The sequence below is a fragment of the Accipiter gentilis genome, chromosome 1, assembly GCF_929443795.1.
Source record: "Accipiter gentilis chromosome 1, bAccGen1.1, whole genome shotgun sequence".
Classification (NCBI taxonomy): Eukaryota; Metazoa; Chordata; class Aves; order Accipitriformes; family Accipitridae; genus Astur; species Astur gentilis.
In genome coordinates this window covers 17,103,483-17,123,068 of record NC_064880.1, presented here as the reverse complement: position 1 = coordinate 17,123,068, position 19,586 = coordinate 17,103,483, and the positions used below count along the sequence as shown (strand labels likewise).

At 43.1% G+C, this 19,586-nt stretch overlaps 1 protein-coding gene across 48 annotated transcripts in view; it reads left to right on the top strand.

The window, feature by feature from the left end:
• The window catches only part of MAP2 (microtubule associated protein 2), a 238,206-nt gene extending 228,253 nt beyond the window's left edge, over positions 1–9,953 (top strand). For 28 of the 48 annotated variants that reach the window (XM_049813666.1, XM_049813594.1, XM_049813586.1 and 25 more), the window contains 4 exons: positions 3,815–3,907; positions 5,462–5,543; positions 6,060–6,172; positions 6,884–9,953. In XM_049813666.1, coding sequence (XP_049669623.1) covers positions 3,815–3,907; positions 5,462–5,543; positions 6,060–6,172; positions 6,884–7,099 — 504 coding nt within the window. In that variant the 3' untranslated portion in view covers positions 7,100–9,953. The remainder of the gene's footprint in view (positions 1–3,814; positions 3,908–5,461; positions 5,544–6,059; positions 6,173–6,883) is intronic. The other 20 variants (XM_049813935.1, XM_049813924.1, XM_049813972.1 and 17 more) reach the window with 1 other exon arrangement.
• Positions 9,954–19,586: the final 9,633 nt, after the last annotated feature.

Here is a 19,586-nt window from a genome sequence, read left to right as displayed (position 1 = left end):
AAGGAAACAAAGCTCTTGCAGTCATGCTGGCTAGCTGGCAATTTCAACAGTGCTGGCTGGCAAGGGAGCAGTGATTAGAAAGGCAGGCAGTCCTTCCAAGTTGGGTGATAGTCGTTGACTGGGTATGAAACAGAGACTTAGCATAATACTGTCATTGGGGTAAAGGCAGTGATAACTCAGCCCTTCTCCACAATCAGAGACAACAAACAGCTGGCCGGTTGTGTATTGGCTTCCATTTACCCAGTCTAGCAGACCTGGGAGAAAGCTTGGGAGATACTTGCTGGCAAGAGGGGATAGGGCTTGCTGAAGAATATAGGATGGAGGGATTAAGCAGTTTAAAGCCTTAATCTATAGGAAACAAGGTGCCATTAGTTTGTGGAACACTTAGTTATAGAGGGCAGTCATGATTTAAATAAGTGCAGGGATATTGATCTATTCCAGGAAAGGGAGAAACAGATCGTCAGGGAAAACCTGGATCAGTGCAGTTCCTCCCCATGCCAGATGACCAGCACAACACAGCCACATCACTCAGCTCACTTCAGCCCTCAGCATGGGACATAAATGATACATAGGTCTCCTGCTGGCCCCTTTCCACAGGGACACATTTCACCCAGTGAGACAGAGAGGATAATTGAGATGATTGGTCCTTTACATATCTGCTAGCCAGGTCCATGGGCCATGAGACTTATAAACTGTCAGACTTCTGGGTGCAAATCAACCTTTAGGCACTTGATCAAAGGCACCCTCTGAACTTATCACCTTGCTTTGCCTCCATTTTAAGCTACAGGCCCCCAGTGCACAGTGCTGAGGTCTTGTCATGACTGCTAAGTCAGCATTTTCAGAGCAAATGCATCCCTGTGGCCATTGCTGAGAGGTGCTGCTGATCCATTGCTGAGAGAAAAGTGCTCAGAAAGTGCTAGGACGGCTTTCTGTTTTGCCCAGTTGTGTCTGGCCTGAAGCCCTCTGGGAGCCAGATCTGACTGCACATCAGACGTGTGTTTCTGTAACTGATGTGACACCTGTCTTGTATAGTACGGGGGTACATTTTTAAACAAATAGTATATTGAGGAAAAGCACAAGCATAAAACTCCAAAGGCATTTGCTTTTGTGTTTCAGTGTACATTGGTTTACTTGGATGGATTAAGCAGATAGGAGGGAGAAAGATAGAAATCAGTTTCCCTACTGAAGATGCCCTTCTGAAGGTGACCTGCCAGTTGTGGAGTTTTCTGGTGCTATCAGCCTTATTACTGAGCATGCCATCACCACAGATCTTTACCAATTAAAGTGAGAGAACACTTAACATCCTAATGGTTTGACTGATGTAGTGATTACATTATATGTAATGAGGGGGACTCATGAAACAGCTTGCTGTGAAGAAATTCTTCACATTAGCTGCAAGTGTGACGTTGTGAAAATTTCTTCTTGGAGTTTACTGGTCTTAAGTCAAGGGTGTGCTCCAGGTGTTCAGTGCTAGAGGATACAACTTGTTATCTAAACGTGACATTATCCCCACTGCAGGAGCCAAGAGCTGTAATATCTAATATCCCTATAAGGGGCAAATTTTCTTTTCCTAGTTTGGAAAGCTGAGGCACACAAGGAGTGATTTGTCTCAGATTTGTCAGGGAGTCTGGGGCAGTTTGGGGACCTGAAGCCAGGAAGCAGAAACTGCAGAGGGTTCTTCTGTCTCCCACTGACTGCTTCAGCTGGTTTGCAGCTGCTTTGTGTTCCTGGAGTGGTAAGAAGCTGCAATAAGGTACCCTGGTGTATCTTTCTGTCTCTCTTATCTCAGTATCAGTTAGTCACTGTAGGTTTACTTTCAACAGCAGCCGACAGGACTGTGCTAAGTAATATGTCAGTGAAGGCTCTACAACTGCCAATAAGCAAAATTAATAGATAATGCCCAAAATTCTGTGGTTTTCTGTACAGGAAAGAGTGCAAATTCATATTGTGTATTAATAACATAGAGATAAATAAAATCCAACATAACATTTGAATAAAGACTTCATATTTAACCCAGAGAAAGAATATGCTGCACAGGTGGCACTCTTTGAGTAAGTAAAAGCTCCTGGTGCAAAGAAGGCAGGTGCAGCCTTGGCCAGAAACGCCTTCTCACACACCTGAAAAGCCTAATACTGGTGAGCACAGTCCCCTGCCCTTGCTCAGAAAGAAGCCTGAAGTGGTGTCACTCAGGTGTGTACCTTGCACCCAGTTGTCCCTGCCTACTGGTAAGTGCCATCCAGCAGCACATGGTTCCCTGGGAGGACAATCATTGTTGGCACCTGAGTTCTGCCAGGTGGAGGAACTGCTGTGACATAGGGGTCCAGTACGAGACAGCATGGCCTGCCCTTCACAGAGTTCACCTCCAGGCACTATCATATGCCTGCAGTGCATCCATGGCTAAGGTAACACAGAAAAAATGTGGGCTCCTGGCATCTGTAAGGGAGGCTGGCACCATCAAGGGAAAGTTGGGTACTTGTTCTGCCAGAAACAAAGAGCACAGGGGAGAATCACAGTGCTGCTAGCACCAGAAAGGTGTTGTGACCAACTTTATGGCCAGCACCAGAAACCAAGAAGCAGTGACTGCACCTGCAGGTTTCCAGATGGTGTTGTTTTCTGCATTGCCCTTTAGTAGGCGACAGTAAAAAGAGAGAGCAGTAGAGAGCTCTGACTTCAGTTTAATTAATTTTGCCAGTCCCCTTTCACTCTGAGGTCTGTTCTATGAATGTAGCTGCTGTTACAGCTGTATGGCAGAAGGAGGGGTGAAATACCTCAGGATTTCAACCCATGCCTGAGCTGGCTGGATCTTGGATTTCTGCATCAAAGGCTGGAGTGCTGAGCTGTGGGAAAGAGTGTCGTGGTTTAAGCCCAGCCAGCAACTAAGCACCACGCAGCCACTCACTCACTCCCCCCCGCCACCCAGTGGGGATGGGGGAGAAAATCGGGGGGAAAAAAAGTAAAACTCCTGCATTGAGATAAGAACGGTTTAATAGAACAGAAAAGAAGAAACTAATAATGATAATGATAACACTAATAAAATGACAACAGTAGTAATAAAAGGATTGGAATGTACAAATGATGCGCAGGGCAATTGCTCACCACCCGCTGACCGACACCCCGCCAGTCCCCGAGTGGTGATTCCCTCCCCCACTTCCCAGTTCCTAAACTAGATGGGACGTCCCATGGTATGGAATACCCCATTGGCCAGTTTGGGTCAGGTGCCCTGGTTGTGTCCTGTGCCAACTTCTTGTGCCCTGGCTGGGCACGAGAAACTGAAAAATCCTTGACTATCGTCTAAACACTACTGAGCAACAACTGAAAACATCAGTGTTATCAACATTCTTCACATACTGAACTCAAAACATAGCACTGTACCAGCTACTAGGAAGACAGTTAACTCTATCCCAGCTGAAACCAGGACAAAGAGGTTTCCATCTTCTCCTTGTGGCCAGCAGAAACACTGGCCATCACTCAAGAGAGTCTAGGACAGACTGTCCAAGGACTACATCCGGTCCAGGCAAGCAAGGAGTTCTTTGAGCTTTTCAGGGAAAAGCCACCTCTCATATCTCCCAGTATAAAAACTTTACCCTTTGTATTTCACCACCACTTCGTGAGGTAGAAAAAGAGCAGCATAGTGTATTTACATATGCTGTGTTAACATACTAAGCATAGAGATTGGTGTGGTTTACTTTCTCACATTTCAATACAAGTGTCAGAAGGAGTCACAGCAAGAGGCAAAATTACCCTAGCTCCCTTGTCCTGCACCCTGATGGAGCATGCGTATGGTATATAGTAAGTTACCTCCGATTCCTTTTAGGTTAGGATTTTAAACAAGAAGATCGATTTTAGCGATATTCAATCCCGATGTGGTTCCAGAGATAACATCAAACACTCTGCAGGGGGAGGAAATGTAAGTAGTACAGACACCCTGTGAACAGGCATCTCCACTGTGGTGACCCGCCTTGCACAGCCAGACCCCTCTGTCTCCCTTCCTCTGAGCACTACTTTCCTTCTCACTACTGTTTCACATGTGAGTCTAGTCTGGTAGTTGTGTGAGCCATGTGTATGCAGTGGTGGCCTCCTGATCTTTCTCCACGGAGCACAACACATTTCCATAACTTGGACAGGAAAAGGAAATGAGAAAAGAAGGATTATGTCTAAATGCCCAAGGGTGCTGACAGTAAAAGTCCAGTGTGAGGCGAAATGGTTCTGTGTGTTTCATGGAAGCAGCCCAGGAAAGTAATTTCCGGAGACTGCAGCTCACACTGAGACTCCAGCCTCGCAGTTGGGCATCTTCCAGTGCATCAGCCCTTCCTCAGCTAACCTTTCAATTACGTGCATTCATCAGAGAGGAAGAAGAAAAATGAAACATAAGAACAAAGAAAGCTCAGAGAGAGGGTGTGATCAGCCAGCGTGCTGAGTGCTAATGCTAATGCCACAGCATTATTCCAGTATAACAAACTGAGGTTGCTCAGGGTTTGACCAGACACCCGTCAGTTCTAGCAGTTACACTGGAATAACTTAAGGTGGCTATGGATCCCCCTGATGGAAATTATCTCCCCTCAGATGGAAGAGCTGATGGTGTGGGTACATCCGATCCAAACAGATGCAGTGCAGCCACCAGTGCTGGCTTAAGTCATTGCTGGTGATATGAGCAAACCAGTGGCACTGCAGTCATCCTGGAGCTCCTGTCTGGCCTGGAGGGGCTGCAACTTTTTAAGACCTGCTAACACAGTCACTGTGATTGCGGGCCATATTCTGGGAGCTGCTTGGAAGTGCAGCAATGCAGGACTGTCACTCTGTGGCTGTTCCTGAGCTGGGCTCAGTGCAGTCATGGTAATGTGGCTGGCAGCAGGGCACAGAGCAGCAGGAGGGAGGGTGCCTGTGCTGCTGCCTGGCTGAGCAGAGCGGTGCCACTGCCATCGGGTAAGCACCACCGAGCCGGCTGGCTGAACACCAACCGGCTTAGGTACAGGTGCAGGAGTCACATTTGTATATTTGTCACTCTTCATAGAGGATTGTCATGAAATGCCTACCATATTTAGATGCAGAAAAATGTGAAACAGATGGTAGAGAAAAAAAAGTTACTGAAATATTCTTAGTTGCCAGGATGCACGTTCAAGAGCGGAAGCAAACGGGATGGGTCCTGCTGCATGCAGGGCTTTGGAGCATCCACCCTGAGAGAAGGCTCAGAAACACTTTAGAAAGAACCCACAAGCTGATCTGCTTTGTCCTCCTCTTTGTTTTGCTAATAGTAAAGCTTAACCCAGCTCTGTCATTTCCCTATGTGGGAAGGAAGCTTGCTGTATTAATCCAGGTGTTTCCTCCTTTGTGGCATGGTCTGTTTTCTACTAACCATCTCTCCTTTTCCAGTGGTTTGTAGAGGCTTTGGCTCTTCCTCTGCAGGGCTTGGCTTTTTATTCTTTTCTTGCCTGTAACGTGTGTGTGTGCGTGCTTTTGACAGGTGCAAATTGTAACCAAGAAGATTGACTTGAGTCATGTGACTTCCAAATGTGGCTCCCTCAAGAATATCCACCACAAGCCAGGTATTGTAAGAATTTCTGGGATGTGGGACAAAGCAAAGACCTAATCCTGTTATGTGAAGGAGAAATCATGAATGATGCCATTCTCTTTTATAGTCCAAGAGAAAGTAAATAACTTTGGTAATAAAACTAATATTCTTAACTCAACTAAATATATAAAGACATAAAGATATGGGACCACCTAATTTAGAGAGGAGATAAAAAAGTAATGCAGAAGGATGCTGCTGTGGCATAATGTCAGTTTGATAAGATACTGAAATGCAGACTGAAGTCAGCAAAATACTTAAGTGTGTGCTTAAATCCCATGAAAATCAGTAGGGCTGTAGCACATGCTTACAGTTTGAATATGTGTTGAAGAGTTTATATTTTATTGAACATGCAGCATGGTGTTCTGTGCTTCTCTAAAATCATTAGAACTCAACTAAAAGGGAAGTAATGTGGATGCACCTGTGTGCCTCAGGTCAGACTTTCTCCTGAGCTTTTCCAGCCTCTTAATGTGTATTTCCTTTTTCTGTGTAGGAGGTGGACGTGTGAAAATTGAGAGTGTAAAACTGGATTTCAAAGAAAAAGCTCAGGCTAAAGTTGGTTCACTGGAAAATGCCCACCACGTACCTGGCGGTGGTAATGTCAAGGTAAGGGGACAGCCATCAGAGAAAAGGCTACCACTGTGCCCCAGGCCTTGTGAAATTATTGGAGCTGTGAATTCAGCAATGGCTCTGATTTGAGTAGGAAACGTGTTTGTTCTCCTTCAAGCACGCTCACACGCCATTTGTTCCCTTTGGAATTTGGAACAACCAATCTCACATCCACATCTAAGCTGAGAGTCAATCTTGAAGTGAAACATCCTGTAGTTTGTGCACTGGCTTTCCCCTAAAGATAAACTTCGTTTGGGACTGTTGTATAGCATAGGTGTGATCTAATAAGTTTGTAGTATGGGTGTCCCAGAGGATCAGGACTGCTTTGTGAAACAGGAGGAAAACATCTCGAAATTAAGATCACTCCCACAAATATTGAAAAATACAGATTTTTGAAAGAAATCACAATGTTCATAAAATGTCTATTAAATTCCTACAGCTAGGAACAATGGTACTGCTTATTAAAGGATCCATCAGAGATAAAAATAGTAAGAGAATGTAACATAGTAAGCCAGTATATATTAAACATAATATTACATATATATTACATATATTAAAATCTTCAGTTTCAATTATTCTAAGGAGTGAAGAAGCTTCAATCCTTTTAAGAGTTCTTAAAAGTAAACAAAATGAGACCCAAAAGGTGATCTATAACAAGATAATTTGGTGAATGTATAATGTGTTAAATTCTTTGCTTTCCTGGAGCAGATTGACAGCCAGAAGCTAAACTTCAGAGAGCATGCTAAAGCCCGTGTCGATCACGGGGCCGAGATCATCACACAGTCACCAGGCAGGTCCAGCGTGGCTTCACCACGCAGACTTAGCAACGTCTCATCCTCTGGAAGCATCAACCTGCTTGAATCGCCCCAGCTTGCCACCCTTGCTGAAGATGTCACGGCAGCCCTTGCTAAGCAGGGCTTATGAATTTGCTCATTTTGCATTGTATGAAGTAATAATATTTAGGCATGAGCTCTTGGCAGGAATGGGCTCAGAGCAGGTGTTACATTCATTCTTTACCATGTCTAAAACTAAGTCACATCCCAAGACTTGTAGTTAACCATACAGTTTAAAAAAAAAAAAACAGAAAAAAAAAAATTAAATAGATGCAGAAATTGGCCTGATCTCCATTTACAACAGGAAGACACTGGCTTTATATGGGTATACAACTGCAGTATGTTACATTGGACAATTATTGTTGCTCTGCTCTGTCTTGCATGGAGTACTGTACTATGATAAAATGCATTTACCTTTCATGTGCCTAAAGGCCATCCACCTCTTTCTGAAGAGCCTTGTTAATACCCCAAGTTCCTCATTTCACTGTTCTGTTGATAGATGGGGAAATAAAAAAAGTTGCCCATTGTAAGTTATTACAGGTTAGATTAACAGTCTGCTTACCAGAAGGAAGGGCTTATAGAGAAATTCAAGATTAATGAAAAAAAATGTGTTATTTTGTATAAATAAGTAGAACAAAAGTTGAATTAAGTTATTAACATTTTTTTGGGCCTGGTTAATTATGTCAGTGTATAGCTGAAAAGCCAATAAATTATTTAACTAATAACTAAAAATAGTATTGAAAACATTTGAACCATGCTTGGGGAAGTGACGTAAAAAAGCCGTTGAAAGCAAGTACTTCCACCCCAATGGACTTGTGTCTGATTAGAAAGTTGGTTAAGCGGCTAGATTTGTGTACGCACCACTGGTTTCACATCCTTTTCATCTGTTTGATACAGTATTATATATATATTTCTCTGTGGCCATTTGTGATATGCCCTCCTCATATACTTGAATATTCTACTTCTTTATTCACAGTATCTGTGTCTCTTGCACCCTTTGGTGTTGCAATTTTAGGTATGTAAAAGTAGATGTTAGCAGGGTTTTTTTTTTCCCTATTCATAAGAATACATTTAAAAAAATGAAAATCTTAGCATGAAGTTGCTTTCTGTAACAACTAAAAGCCGTGACCCTGTTTTAGTGCCAGATGCAAATCTCTTCTGTGATGCTAGAAAAAGGATTCCTTCTCTCTTCCCTTCCCTCCCTTTCTTCACAAAGGTATGATTTTTGTGGGGTCCAGATGTTTGTAAAAGGGTCTCCAAAGATGGCTGAGTTTGGATTCTGGATTTTTGAAAAATCCACAATAGTTTGGTTCTGGCTTTTTTTTTCTTTCTTTCTTTCTTTCTAAACTCCTGTAGTAACAGTGAATGTTAGATTTATTTATTTTTTTCTTTTGCTAAAGTTGAAACACAAAAAGTATTAAGATGTTGTTTCCACTCCTTTACTGATGTCTCATGTATACACTCAGGCACTCAGATAACAGTGATAAACATAACAGAGATGCCTGTAAATTGTAGTACGTGAATAAATAAAATGAGCTCCCTAGACTGCGTTGCCATAGTGATTCATTAACAAATAGGGCATCTTAAAATCTGAGCAAAGAGGGATTATATTGACTATAAAAAGTATAAGAAAAAGTGTGCATAAAAGATAAAGGACAGAGATATATAAACAACTGATCTAGTGGAGTTACCTGGGAGAACTCCAACACTATCTTATGGACACTAAGACAACACTGAAGGTAATATGGTAGTATTACTCATCAGCAGAAAATAATCTGCTGATACTATATGTACAGTAGACATTATGAAATGACCAGTTTACATTCTTGCAGATTGTTTGATCTTTTCCTTTTGAAATCTCTTAACTAAACTTTGCACTGTTGGTTGAGCTATACTTGATACATGTATTAGGTTAACATTGTGTGTTGGAAGCTTTTGATCTGTTCTTTTTCCTTAATTTGTATGTGTGCGTGTGTGTGTTGGGGTTTGATCTGAAAAGACTCATAGAGAAGATTTTTATGTCTGTGGAGAAGGATTCTAATAATTAATAGCACAGGATTCCCTATCATTAAATTCAGGTAGTAAATGCACAGTTACTAGACAGTAAATATTCAGTGGACCAAAGGGGGATTTGGGCTAAGCTGTCACAGCAGTACAAAGACAAAACAAAATTATTACATCTCTAAAAATTTTACTGAAGATGAACTCCTAACAGCCCCCCCCAATATTTCAGCTCTGCAAAAAGCTTTTTCACACTTTAAAGTACCTAATACTGTTTGCAAGTTGGTTGTTTTATACAAAGAATAGTGAAGTTAGAACCATGCTAAGTGCATCTGGAGGATTCTGATTTCTGCCTTGTATTTGTTACACTTTATGCTTAGAGTAATCCTAAGAATTCACATGGAAACAGTGTGAAGTGAGGTGCATTAAAAGCCTCTTCCCATTTTTCCAGAAAAACGACAGAAAGACAGAAGGAAAAAACAGTATATCACATTGCTCTAATCATACTATCAATCAATATAAAGCCTTGCAGTGTTGGGTTTTTTTTATGCCTTTTGCCAATGTGAGAGAGAGTCTATGGTACTACTGAACCTCAGCTTCTCTGAAGCTGAACACCAGCTAGGGAGAACAGTGTTAACCTGAGACTCAAGGGGTTTTTTTATTCTGCTTTTAACATTTCCATACTCTAGAAAATTAAGCTTAGTTAATCCACCTATGAGTCTAAAGTTAAAGTGGTGTAACACACCAAGTCATTTATTTCATGCATTAAAATGAGCTTTCTTGTCTTGATTCAAGCAAAGACCTTTGTAATCGTTATCATCCTTCCATAGAAAGAATCCTAAAACACTGTGGAGTTAGATGAAAAGAAATCAAGAGTTTTGTGCTGTTAAGTAATAAAAAAAACCAAGTTATGTTACATGACTCTAGATGTTCACTGAAAAAGCTCATATTAATCTTAACTTTGCAAGAAGAGTGTTGGTTTTAAAAACAACGGTTTTGTAAATACGTAATGCCCACTAAAGAAGATAGAGCCAGCTTCCTGGAAACTGCATCCGTTGTATTTCTTTTCCACAGGCATGTTGAGCCAGCAGGTATATTGGGTGCCTGAGACCCAACTCTGTAACAAAGCAGAGTATTAATCCAGACAAAAGGAATGATGAAACCTTGTTTGGATAGCTAGGGGAGAGCCCTAAATTAATAATCCATCAAACTGTAGAGACAAAAAGTGCTTCTGCCTCATCTGCAGAGTTCTGTTTCTATGTAACCACAAGCAGAAAGCAAGCAAAGTTGAGCAAACCTCTGTCCAGCAAAGTAGAGGAAAAACTAATACTGATGAGGGAAATAGTGTGCCCACAAGGGCTATGTATATTTTCACTGTACAGCAGTAAATGGTATTATCCATTCAACGCTCTGCTAAGGTACAGTAGTAACCTCATCGTGACTGCTTACAAATCTAAGTTTGCCTATATACACGACCCAAAGAGAGTCGAAAGGCAGCCAGTGTGGACTACCACGTGAGCAGTTTTTTCCATGCTGGACCAAATACTGTTCAAAATCCAAGTACAAATGTCCCTTCAAAGGCATATGCCTTGAAGAGTAGATCACGTTTGCTATGAAAACTGATGCAGGTAGATTTCTAGCCTAGGTGTGTGTCGAGTTCACTCACTAGTCAGATTGCTAAAGCAACTCCCTCTGCAACTCCAGCAACTCCCACTGCAGGAAGGTAAATTAGTTTCACACTTGGAAAAGTCAAGCATATAAAAGCCACTTCAACTTTAGCAAAGAGAAAAAGCCAACAAATAAACATGCTGTATGCTGGGATGTCAAGGAATACAGTCTGCTGTTACAAACCTGTGTTTTTTCTGGTAAGTCTAGAGCCTGTTACCATAAAAGAGGCATTTCTTGAATGGCTGGTGGTAGGTAGTTCATGTTTTTCAATCCGATTTGCAATTGTATTTGTTGCTGTATAGTGATTGTTTTGCAAAATAAAATCGCTTGTCATCTAATTGCTTGTGTCAGTTTCCAGTTTGTGATAACAGCTCCTCCTTCTTTCAGTCACTGCACATTGCTGCCCTGCATGGAAAAGAAGTATCATGCACCTGCTGGCACTGTATAGTCAGTCTTGCAAGGAGAAGTCGGAGCAGGTTAAGTCATATTTCTCAGCTAATCCCTGTTACTTCTTGCCAAAAGAATCAGTTTTTGCAGCTAGCGCCCTCTTCTGCGGGGTAATATTTCCCTGCTTTGTGTGAATACATTATCCTGTCCTTCACCCTAGGGTCCCCGCCTGGAGGCAAGGTTTAGTATCGCGCTGTGCTGAGCTGGCTGAGAAGGCCCACAAATAAGCCCGCTTCCCCTCCTTTGTCATGGTGTTTCCTTTAGCTGCCTTTGACGCAGAGGTGTGCGAAGGCTTTGCCAATGGCCACAGCCATATCCCTTTGTCGACAGCCGGGCCGCTGGCTGGGACTTGTCGCAGGTTTGGATCATGGCTCCACCGCTCTTTCCACTTTGGCTGAACCAGGAGGCAGCCTCCCGCATCGGGCAGGAGCCGCTGCCCTTGACAGGCCTGATGCCTTGAGGGGCGGCGGGCCTCAGGGCTGCCACCCCCTTCCCCGGAGAGTCCCTCGTCAGGGAAATGGCGGCTATCGCTTCGCCCCGCCCCACCCCACCACCTAGCACGGCTCGCGCGGCCAACGGTTGCCTCGCGCCCGTAGGGGGGGCGCGCGCGCCCCGGCGGGCTAGAAATACTGCGGAGCCTTTAACGGTCGCCGAGCGGCGGTTGGTTTGGCGTCCCGAGGGCTCGGCTGCTTCGCTCCCTCCTCTCATAGCTGTCGGGAGCGCCCTCACCCGCTGTGAGGGGCTCGGCTCAACCCAGCCCAAGCCGGCAGCAGAGGCTGAGCGTGGTCGGGGCCGGTTCCCTGCAGCTTCTTGAGGACGGTGTGGTCGTGTGGATCAAAGGTAGTGGGAGCCGTGGGTGATGAGCTGTTGGGGCCGTCCTGAAAACTAACGGGGAAACAGCCGGGCGTTTGAGGGCTGCTTGAAGTAGTTTGTTAGGTTGGATCCGTTGGTGGGTGCTGAAACTCCTGCCTTAGCTCGGGTCAGGGAGGAGGTGCAGCTCTGTGTTGCAAGTGGAACAAAGAAACGCTCCAGAAAATGTTGTGTGCTGGCCTAAGCCACCTGTGTGGACCAGGTGGCTTCTCAACATGGGGCTGTGGTCTGGGGAAACGGGGAAGCCTCACCTCTCAGGCTTTCCTGCCCTTGCACTGCCTGCTCTGGACCTGCTCAAGTAAGGCTGCTTCTGATGCCTCTTCCTGCTCTGATACCTGCCCTGGAGGGGTTTCAAGCCTGTGCCGTGCAGATGCAATGACACAGGTGGAATGAGAGCTTCAGTATCAGCTACTGCGTGAGCTCTGCATATTCTGCAGAGTTGGATAACAGTGGGACTCACGTGGCTGGGAGCCTGAGCTGTAGGAGGGAAATACAACTGAGTAGACCACCTTAAGTTTCCCAGGCCCTGAACAAGCTGGACTTTTCACATAATGCTGCAATATTCATAAATAAATGCAGTCAGACTACCTGGAGGAATAATTAAGTGTTGTTAATTATCCATTAGAAGTACCCTCCTAAGGGTGCTTAGGCACAAGGCAGAACTAATATATCATCTGCTAAAAGGAAAAGGATTAAGAGGTTGAGGAAAAAAAGAGTAAAGCCTGATTTAAGCATTCACAGCTTGTGTGAGTGCCGTTGCTCTGGAAGGAGAAGCATGTGGTGGAGACAGTTCTCGGCTCTCTTCTGAGCAGTGGAGAGGAAGACATGTTTGGTAACTCAGTGGGACAAGACATCCCCACTTCCTTCTCCAGGAAGAAGATGAAAAAGGTGTTCGGATGGGATGGGGTTTGGGTGGAGGAGGTTTGTTGTCTTTTTTCCCCAAAAGGAAGTAAAAGTTTTGCAGCTACTACCAAAGCAGTCACATCTTGGAGCTTGGAGAGTCCTGATCCAAGGGGTGGTGTGATACCCTGACAGTGAAACCTGGATTTTTTACTGCCCCCCCCCCCCTCTCCGCCCCCCAAGTCTTGTCCAGAGACCCCCCCCCCCTATGACATCTCTAGGATTTTGTTCCATCTCTCCCTGCTTTATCTAGTTGGAACATAACCTGCACCTATTATGTATTTAATTGCCATTAAATGACTGTGAATATTGTTGTTTGAACTTTATGCAAAGCAATAACTCTTTGCAGTGACTGGAGCATCTGTGTTTCTGCTCTGTTTTGAAATAGGATTCACAGATGCATGAATGCTATGCCACTCCTACGATTCCAGCTAAATGTGGCCCAAGGATTAAATATCTGATTGTCCTTATGGAATCCGATCCAGCTAGACTACAGTCTGTTCCTGCCCAAATTCACGTAGCAACAGCAGCAAACCTGGTTAGTTTTAGGGGTTCATTGCATGGTTTTAGGGATTCATTTTTCCTCATTTCTGAAAACATAGTTGTGTTGTGTTTGAGCAGGGCTGGCAAGAAGAGCTGTGAATGAGAGTTCTGAAGAACCTTAGCTGGAATGTTTTCATGCTGAGTTTAGAAGCCCTTGAAGAAAAAAACGGAGCTTTCCTAATTTTTGCAAAACACCTGGGAAGGAGAGAATCAGGCCTTTTTTTTTTTTTAACTCCCCTATACTTTTATCTTGTGTAGTTCATGATAGTACAAAGAGGATGTATACAGTTGCCACATCAAAACAGCAGTCTTTGACCCGCTCTTTACACTGATGTAAATGACAGCATGTACACTACTGCCAATGAAATAGCCCTCTGTACCCACTCTCTGCAGGTGTTTTTGCTGTGTCCTAGTGTAGTTACTTAACAAGGTACAAAGACTTCCTAGGAAGAGAAATGGTTACATGAAGGAGTAACTTTTGCTTCTACCTGACAGACCCATATGAGGAAAGGTAAAATGAGTGGCATCCATCAGTGTTGACTTTCTGTGATCCGTGTCCCAACGGAGAAAGGGTCTTCAGCATGCGTCCTTTCAGCCAAGGACAAAAGCCTGCTGGCAGCTTACAAAAGACTAAGCTCTCAGGAGTCTGCCTAAGAATTGTCTTTGTTCTCTGCTCTGAGGTCTACAGTTAGGAGCTGTTTACAGCTCTGCTCTTGGAAAGGCTGCTGCACAACAGAATGGTTTGAGGTACTCCTGAGAGTTTGGATTCTGGCTCTTTCTGCACAGAGAATAACAGATAAAGGTGTGAATACTTAGGAGTGTGTGTGGCAGGGATTGAGGCTGGGGACTTGGAGAGCATCAGCATGGAAACAAGTGCAAGACAGTGAAGTTTAGAGCAGTTCCCTGCTCTGGGCACTGCTGTGTAGGGTAGGAGCTTCATGCTCAGGTTCTGCTTGCTGTTCCTACTGATTCAAAGAAATTAACTCAATAGTTTGATTAACTATTAAGTAGGTATTCTTTATTGGCCGCGCTGGATGCACGGGGGATCGCTCCACCTATCGTGCACGCTGTCGGGTCTAATTGTGCAGGTTAAGTACATGTTCTACATACATATTCACTAGATTTCTGAGAAATGTTATACATATTAATTAGTTTTCTGGGAAACTATTAGCATATGCAAATGTCCTTTACGCAGGCACATTGAAGGTCTCTGGTGGTCTTCAGGAGTCCTCTGGTGGTCTTCCATAGTCTTCCTCACTTGTCTGCTATTTGACCCTCCTCAGGTGATTCTGCGCAGTATGGTCTTTTACTTGTTTTGATACATCAGTGTTTGTTAGTGCTCTTATTATCTAAGTTTTCATTAGTGGTGTAGAATCATGTGGTTAGTTTAAGCTAAATTATCTACAAGGATGAGAACAAAGACAGGAGTTCTTATCTTTTCTGGCCCTATCTATTCAAGCAAGGCCTCTACTTGTGCCTTCTCAACAAGATTGTAAGTTCATCAAACATTTAAGTTTTGTGATTGTTCATGGTTCCTTCTTGCTCATCGCTCCCAAGTACCAGTCTCAGACAGGCTTAATCCTTGACAAACACCAGCCTTCGGTATGTAAAGTTACAGAGAGACAATCATTAAGCAATTAGCAGTTCCTTCTCTATATCACTACTCTGTGGCATGCTGCCAGTTTTTGTTACCGAAATCAGAAATAAAACTCCTTAACACCAACGTGATGTTAAGAAACAGGCACTTCGTTTATTGCAGTGCTGGGGATGCCAGGGATCTCCTCCAAAGGCGTGTCCCCCTTAATATTAAAATCCCTCAGTTTTTATACACTTTTTCTGTCAAATCATTGCTACGTAAGTTTCTTTACATAAAAATATATACTATACTTGCTCTGAAACTTAACCTTTATAGTGATTGGTCCTTTGATTATATAACCTTATCAATATTCTTATTTAAAAACAATCATTGGTCAATTTCACTTAGCTCTACTGATTGGAATCCTTGATACTCAAATCAAGATGGGAAGGCTAAGGGGGTTTCCAAGCAGCAAACTGGTGTCCGTGATGGTCTCCTTAGTTTCTTGTCCTTGCTCTTTGAAGTTTAACACAGTTTCAGTCACAGGTGGTCAGTTCCAATATTATTCTCATCTAATGTACAAGAACATCTAGTCATAAGAGTAAAGAACTATAAAACTTATAAGTAATTACTAGTTAATCACTTGACTACACTTTATAATTACCTCTGTTTCAATCATAATTTTAGTTTCCAAACACAAAATTCATAGAAAATATATGAAGTTTCTATGGTTATATCTAACATGATTCATTGCACCTAATACAATTCCCCACGGTTACAATTTTAACTTTTAAGTACAAAACTGATTTTTCCTTGTATTGTAACACTTTGACTGTTTCTGGATCAAGACTGAATCCTACTGTGATGGATGTGTAAACACAACTGTGCAATGAATAAAGCAGTGATCAAGCAGAATCATGTGATTTGGAGGGGTGTCAGGCTGATGCTGCCTCTAGTAAGAAGAAATGGAAAAAGTGTCATGAGCATCTTTTGTGCCCAAGCACTTGGGTGCGCTGGGAACTGCTGGAGTACAGCAGAGCTAATGGTACCATCTCTGCTCTACCCCATGCCAGCTTCCCAAAGGTGGTGACTTCTTGCACTAGTCTTGATCTTTTTGCAGGCAGATGGACCTGTGTTTCTGTGCCAGCCCAAGATGCCAGTGTAGCCTAGTGAACAGAGCACAGGTGAATTTTCAGGATACTCGTTGTCCTACTATAATGACCTCCCTGAAGAGTTTGCTTCCTTGCTCTCTATCCCCAGGGAAAGCAGGGGACTGATTTGGAGGATTTTTTGTTTGCAGCATCTGCTGCAGTGTTAGTATTTAGGTACAGTCAAATGCTGACTGCGAATCTGAAAGCCTCAGCTGCAAGCAGAAGTTCAGTATAGAGAGAAGGAAAATCTTCCAGGCCATAAAGTTCCTTCTTCTCTTACACATGCAATTCCCAACTTGCAAGCTGTTTCACTTACATAGGTACAGATCACTTCAGCTTTGTGTGGCCTTTGTGGCGTGGCGGTGTGTGTGTTGTCTCCAAAACAAGGCAAGAACAAAATTGGTCTCCAGCCATGGTCAAACTAACATAAACCACCTTTGCCACCTCCTGGGTTTAGTGCTGGTCACAGCCTGGCTGGATTGGAGAATCTGCACCTTTGTGACTGCAGTTCTTATGACAGTGCCAGCTGTTGATAGTCTTTTGTTTGCTCTGATTTGTTTTATATCAGAAGTTCTGTAACTTTAAACCTCTGTACAAACAGGGATTTAGGTGTCTTTTATGGCTGCATGTTGGAGAGCAATATTCTGGACTCAAAATGGCAAGTTTGACTAAAACTGCAATTTGCAGTTACATTTTTGATTACTACAAAGTAGTAGCTATGCAGTTTACTCTCAGTGTCTGTTGGGCTACCTGAGCTCCACTTGCTGATGGCTGTGTGACAGGGCAAGGTGTTGGCTATGCACAAAGAAAGAGGAAGGAAAATAATACGGTACTCGAGAGCTATTTCTTTCTCCTAAAGAGTCCTTCAAAGATGTAACAAAGCCAGGCAGAGGTACTAGTACATTCTCCTCCTGCTTTCTGGGTGTTAGTTAACGCTGACAGATGTGGAGCTAGTGTGCAGTTAGCTCGTGTGTGCTCCACTCCTGCTCCTCCCCTTTTGGAGGCTCAGTGAAGTGCTGCTAGTGAGCTTCCAAACTCTGCTCTCTAGGACTGCCTCTGTTCAGGGGCAGCAATGTTGTTTCCCTGGGTAGGTTTGAAACCAAAGAATGCCATTGTTTTCCTACTAAACTTGTTGGGGTTTTTGAGCTTTGTGTTCATGTTTTCATCCCTGTCTGTTTACCCCTAAGCAGCTGCCCTGGACTGACCATACCAAGTGCCCCTGGTGTCCCTGTCAATCAGGAGAATTCATAGGAGATTTCAGCCGTAGTCTGTGAGCAAGCTGCAGTGCTCTTTTTTGCTCGTGTGTTTCTTGTTGTGTAGCAGAGCATGGGAATAGTAAGCTTAGGCTTAGAGTAGCAAACTGGAAGCTATTTTAAGTGACTGCTTCTTGAATGCAGGAGTAAGGAGAGATACCCAATTGAAAAAAAACAAACCACAAAAAACCCCCAGACAAACAAACCCAAACCAGATCTGAACTGTGCTTACCGGTTACTGCGAGAATGCAAGCGTCTTAAACTCAGACCAGTTCAATAACTGCCTATGATGCCTGATGGCACTAATTTTGAGGGGGAGACTGTATGACACTTAAAATAATATCCCCATAAACCATCCCTAGGCTGCAACCCTCATCCCTGGCTGAGGATTAGCAATCCTCTTAACTGTAGTGAAGCTATGAGTTCTCGTTATTCATATTGTGAATGTCCATGAGGGAGACACTGACCTTGCACTTTTTGAGGCTTTAACAGATCAGTTAATTTTTTTTTTCTTTAATTGCAAATAACATTAAAACTTCCTTTAGTCCTCATACTTTTCTTGGAAGAAGAGTGATTCTCCTGCTTGATAATTACTAAAACTCCAAATAAATTTAGACTTCAGATCTGTCGCTAACTGAGGTTATGCTTTATTCCATAGTTTCATAGCACATTACAGGACTGGAAAAAGCGGTTATTTAAAAATAAGCTTATCAGTCCTATTGCGTTGTGTTTCACTTCTGACTGTCAAGCGGCATGCTGGCAGGAATTAGAACTCAAATTTGCTTTCCAAACAAGAAGACTTTGTATAAAAAGTCCTGGATCCGTTAAGGGGATGTGGAGTAGGGAAACTTCTTTAATACGTACCTCGTGTTTAGGAGTAATTTGGTTTAACCATCTTGTCCCTGCAATTAGTTCTTGTAAGATTTTTAGAAATCAAGATTATTTTTTTTCCTGTCTGACCTCATTTAATTGAAGGAAAGAAAATAGTAATTAAGAACTTTCCTGTCTGAGCAAGCTAATCCTGTAAATAAAAAGGCCTTAATTCTGTGCACCAGCAGAAAAAGTTACTGCTAGCAAAAAAACCCGACCAAACAAGACAAACGCCACCAACTAGCTTAGCGTTTTAGCACTCAGGTAGATTAGTGATTTTAATTATTTAAAACTTTTTGGTCATAAACATGTTGTTTAAGTTTTATTTAACATATTACCTTCTAATTAACTGTCTTAATACTCCTCTTGTGCAAGAGGGGCATTTAAGCAAAATGTAGACCACATAGGGTCCTCTTCTGCATGAGTGGAGATTAAGACCAGCCTAAGTCACTGCAAGGAAGTATTGGGTTGGGCACCAGAAAAAACTTTATCCCACGTGGGAGTAAATGCAGATTTTTTTTCAAAGGAATGGCACTGGGTTTTCAGCAAACCTGTTTCTCAAAGTACCCATAAGGAAGGAAGTAGGTGGTGTTGATCAGTTCAGCTCATGTTCCAGGAAGGAATGACCTCTGAGTCTTTAAGTGCCTCATATGAAGTAGGAGGATTGAGAGACACAAAGAAATACGGCCTTGGCTTGTTGGAACATCTCTCTTTAAACTTGCAGTCTTTTTATAAAAGCAATTTTTTGGTGAAAAATTAACTGATAAGGGTGGACTTGCATTGGTCTTTCATTTTATTCTATTAACTATTTGTAGTAGTATACTGTCTTTTGATATCCTTAGGTATGTAAGGAGAGCTAATTTGACAGTGACTGAGAAATATTTCAAGCAAACCTGACTCGGATTTATCTTTGTACGAGTCAAATCAGTCTGGCGTCTAGTTGGAAACGCAGGTACATCTGCTTTGGCACTCACCATCCTCTCCGCCTCTGTTTGTCTCAACTCCTTCAGTGTAAGAAAAATCCATGGAATAACTACCCCAAACTTCCCTTGCTCCTACCACCAGCCTTCACTTCCAGAGAGGGTTTATTACTTGCTGCCCTTCTCTCCCCACTCCAGAGATAAACGGGTATCTCCCCGTTTTGCTGCCTTGCGCTGTGCTGTATCAGGCAGTTCGAGGACTCCTGTCTCTGTAGATCCAAGGAGGAGCGCGATAAACTGCTAATGAACTGCCCACCGGCAGCACCTCGAAAAGCCCTCTTTCAGTTCTGCTCCTCTGCGGTTGTGGGGGAGCTTGGTC